Raw genomic sequence first — 3883 nt, 5'->3', positions numbered from 1 at the left:
ATTTGTCCAACAGTAACCACATAAGAATATGTTGAATATCGTACAACATTGTGTATATCTGTATTCGAATTTCCTCCCAGATAATTCGAGTTCACAGCTTCATCCCAATATTTGTCGTCGGTTTCTATTCTGTTGAAGAAGTCTTTCGACAAACCCAACAAGAAAAAAAAAAAATAAATAAACTCCATTGGTAACATTACTCCTGTATCCTATACCAGAACTCTGGTCTCATATTTTATGCTCCGAACTCTATGTCCTTTTCTTTGCTGGAAAATGTGAAGTTGTGTGAGTGTAGGGAACCGCCCGGATCTACTAATATCTAATGTACTACTTGTACACTTAGCAAGCATTTTACCCTATTTGTAAGGCGTMATAATAAACATTTTGTGGGTTGCCAATTGTCAAAGAATGGGTTAGGCTTAATCAGCTCAGCACCGTGTGTCTACCTCAGGAAATAGAATACCACGTTATTTTAACGGCTCATAGAACCAATGATTGTTKTYTTTTTTCATTTTCATTTTATCAAGTCACACAAGTTACTTTGGTAATTATTATTGTTATTAAGATTATTKAAAAAATTCACCTTCTRAAAAACAAMATGCTGAAAAAATATTCRTTGWAARATCATCTTCTCAGATGAGGCCTGTTTTCGGGGTCAYTAACGGAAGGAAACGCAATTGCATTCTCAAAAATTGGACCATTTGCTGAGGATTCTAGTATTGTGGGATCATAAGTTCTCTACTYCTTCGAAATTAGGCAGAGAATACTGTTACCATCAATAGTGAGCAATATAACACGATGTCGATCGTTTTTTATGAAATCAACTCAAATATCTCTATTTCCAACAAAATGGTACGCAGCTTCATGTTTCACTTCTAAACATGGACACATTGTGTGCAAAGTTTGACGACTCGTGAATTTCGAAAATTGGCACAGTCAAAGGGTCGTCAAGATCATGTGATTTAACGCSCTAGATTATTTTAAGAGAGTTGAATAGGATTTAACTAAGAGTAGAGGGATTGAGAACAGCAACAACTCTCTATAAAATTTGTTGCAAAATAAATTCAAATGGCTTTGTAATTTGATTATGAAAAGTTAGTATACGAAATAAAATTTTACTGCTCTTGGAAATATGCAATATATAATTAACTGTTTAAAAATATCTGCATACTTTTAGGAGAAAATAAAAACCTAGTTCGATATAATGTTAAAAATGTGTGTTACTCTTTGATTTGATAAAAAATTCTATACAATGTAAATTATCTTATATTTTTACTCACTGAACTGGTTATATTAAGTTTGCTACAAAGTYTGTAACACCCGGAAGGAAAAGTCGKWGACCYTATACRTACARTGTATGTATAAAAATCATGATTAAGCCCCATTAAATATTGTATAAACAAAAATGTCATTGATCTAGCTGTGAAAAAACGATTGTTGACCTGGCTAAATGTATTCAAAGGATGTTTACTTGGCTAAATGTATTCAAGGGTTGCTTACTTGGTTAAAGGTAAACAAAGCAACATTGAGGCCTTAAACAATTTAAGCAAAGGTCATTGACTTTAAAGCACGTAAAGGTTGCCGACTTGGCTAAAGATAATCAAATGAGCCGTTGAATAAAATGTAAATATATAGCAAAATATATAAGGGACACTGATCCTATAAAATGTAAGCAAACGTGTCATTGATCTCGTAAAGGGTAAAAAAAGGCTAATTGACCAAAATGTAAACCAAGTTTGTTGGCGAACGGTAAACAAAGGTAGTTGTATTCGCTAAATGCCAACAAAGGTTGTTGACAAAAGGTCGTTGACCATATAAAATGTAAACAAAATTATCATTCACCCCTTAAAGTTTAAACAAAGGTGTCATTGATCGATAAAAATGGCAACAGGNAATTTCGAAAATTGGCACAGTCAAAGGGTCGTCAAGATCATGTGATTTAACGCGCTAGATTATTTTAAGAGAGTTGAATAGGATTTAACTAAGAGTAGAGGGATTGAGAACAGCAACAACTCTCTATAAAATTTGTTGCAAAATAAATTCAAATGGCTTTGTAATTTGATTATGAAAAGTTAGTATACGAAATAAAATTTTACTGCTCTTGGAAATATGCAATATATAATTAACTGTTTAAAAATATCTGCATACTTTTAGGAGAAAATAAAAACCTAGTTCGATATAATGTTAAAAATGTGTGTTACTCTTTGATTTGATAAAAAATTCTATACAATGTAAATTATCTTATATTTTTACTCACTGAACTGGTTATATTAAGTTTGCTACAAAGTTTGTAACACCCGGAAGGAAAAGTCGTTGACCTTATACGTACAGTGTATGTATAAAAATCATGATTAAGCCCCATTAAATATTGTATAAACAAAAATGTCATTGATCTAGCTGTGAAAAAACGATTGTTGACCTGGCTAAATGTATTCAAAGGATGTTTACTTGGCTAAATGTATTCAAGGGTTGCTTACTTGGTTAAAGGTAAACAAAGCAACATTGAGGCCTTAAACAATTTAAGCAAAGGTCATTGACTTTAAAGCACGTAAAGGTTGCCGACTTGGCTAAAGATAATCAAATGAGCCGTTGAATAAAATGTAAATATATAGCAAAATATATAAGGGACACTGATCCTATAAAATGTAAGCAAACGTGTCATTGATCTCGTAAAGGGTAAAAAAAGGCTAATTGACCAAAATGTAAACCAAGTTTGTTGGCGAACGGTAAACAAAGGTAGTTGTATTCGCTAAATGCCAACAAAGGTTGTTGACAAAAGGTCGTTGACCATATAAAATGTAAACAAAATTATCATTCACCCCTTAAAGTTTAAACAAAGGTGTCATTGATCGATAAAAATGGCAACAGGGTCAGAGCTCCCGTACAGTGAAAATAAATGAAAAATAAAAATTGTCGACTTGGTTAAAAGCGGACAAAGGTGGTTGTATTGGCTAAATGCAAACAAAGGTTGTTGACTTGATTAAAGGTCGATTGATATCATCTTTTTATACCGTTTCTGCTGTAAAAAAGCTTCTGTGAAGAATATTAGAACTTCCGTGCAGCTGATGTGTACACTCTATTAGTGTTATTATATCTTTATAGTATTAATATTTATTAAATTATCATTAAACACAAGTGTAAATAAGTTTTAATCTCAAATTTAATATTTACAGCCTGCATGACCATGACAAACGCCACTTCTCCTATCTGCGCCTAGAAAATTGCAAACAAATATTACACAGCCATTGTCCCCTGAGTTTCGACAGCATATCGCCGTACACCGATGATGTTTGAGAATACACGATTGCAATGAAATAAATTGTTCACACAAATGTTTGATTGCGTGTAAATAAGAGTTGCAATAAATTTGTTATTTTTTGCAAAATAAAATTAATTTTCACTATTTTCATCACAAGCGTGATGTGATAAATCAACACAATTATTTATGCACACACACGAAGGCAAAAATTAAACAACAGCAAATGGTTTTTTAGACAACAAAAAAGCTATAGCCTATTTATGGGCGTTGAAAAGCATGCAAACTACAATAAAATGGCATAAATGTAAATGTATGTGCGTGTTGTTGTTTATTTTTTGCGGTTAATCAATGAATGTGCAATAGTTTGAAGGTCAATGGGCATTTTTTCTTGTTGTTATTGTTATCGAATTTAAAAAAATTCAATTTTTTTGTGTGTGTATTTGTGTGAGTTTTATGCCTTCGGCGAAATGACAAATTAATTTGCTGCATGTTAAAAGCCAAATTGATTGAAAATAAACAATGCTAATGGTTTATGTTTGTTTGTGCATACAAATGTAGGTATGTTTGCCTGATTTGTTTTGCGAAGTTGCTTTTATGGTTATATTTTTATATTTATGTATATTT

The 3883-nt window shown here is 32.0% G+C and overlaps 1 protein-coding gene across 2 annotated transcripts in view; it reads left to right on the top strand.

Moving 5' to 3' along the window:
- The window catches only part of LOC108975159, an 18455-nt gene extending 14572 nt beyond the window's left edge, over positions 1-3883 (top strand). For both annotated transcript variants that reach the window (XM_018943474.1, XM_018943475.1), the window contains exon 5: positions 3174-3883. In XM_018943474.1, the coding sequence (XP_018799019.1) occupies positions 3174-3294 (121 nt within the window). In that variant the 3' untranslated portion in view covers positions 3295-3883. The remainder of the gene's footprint in view (positions 1-3173) is intronic.

The sequence above is a fragment of the Bactrocera latifrons genome, unplaced genomic scaffold (genome assembly GCF_001853355.1).
Source record: "Bactrocera latifrons isolate USDA-ARS-PBARC rearing strain unplaced genomic scaffold, ASM185335v1 scaffold_62, whole genome shotgun sequence".
Classification (NCBI taxonomy): Eukaryota; Metazoa; Arthropoda; class Insecta; order Diptera; family Tephritidae; genus Bactrocera; species Bactrocera latifrons.
The sequence above is the reverse complement of the archived record's forward strand: the minus strand, read 5'-3'. Positions and strand labels throughout refer to the sequence as shown.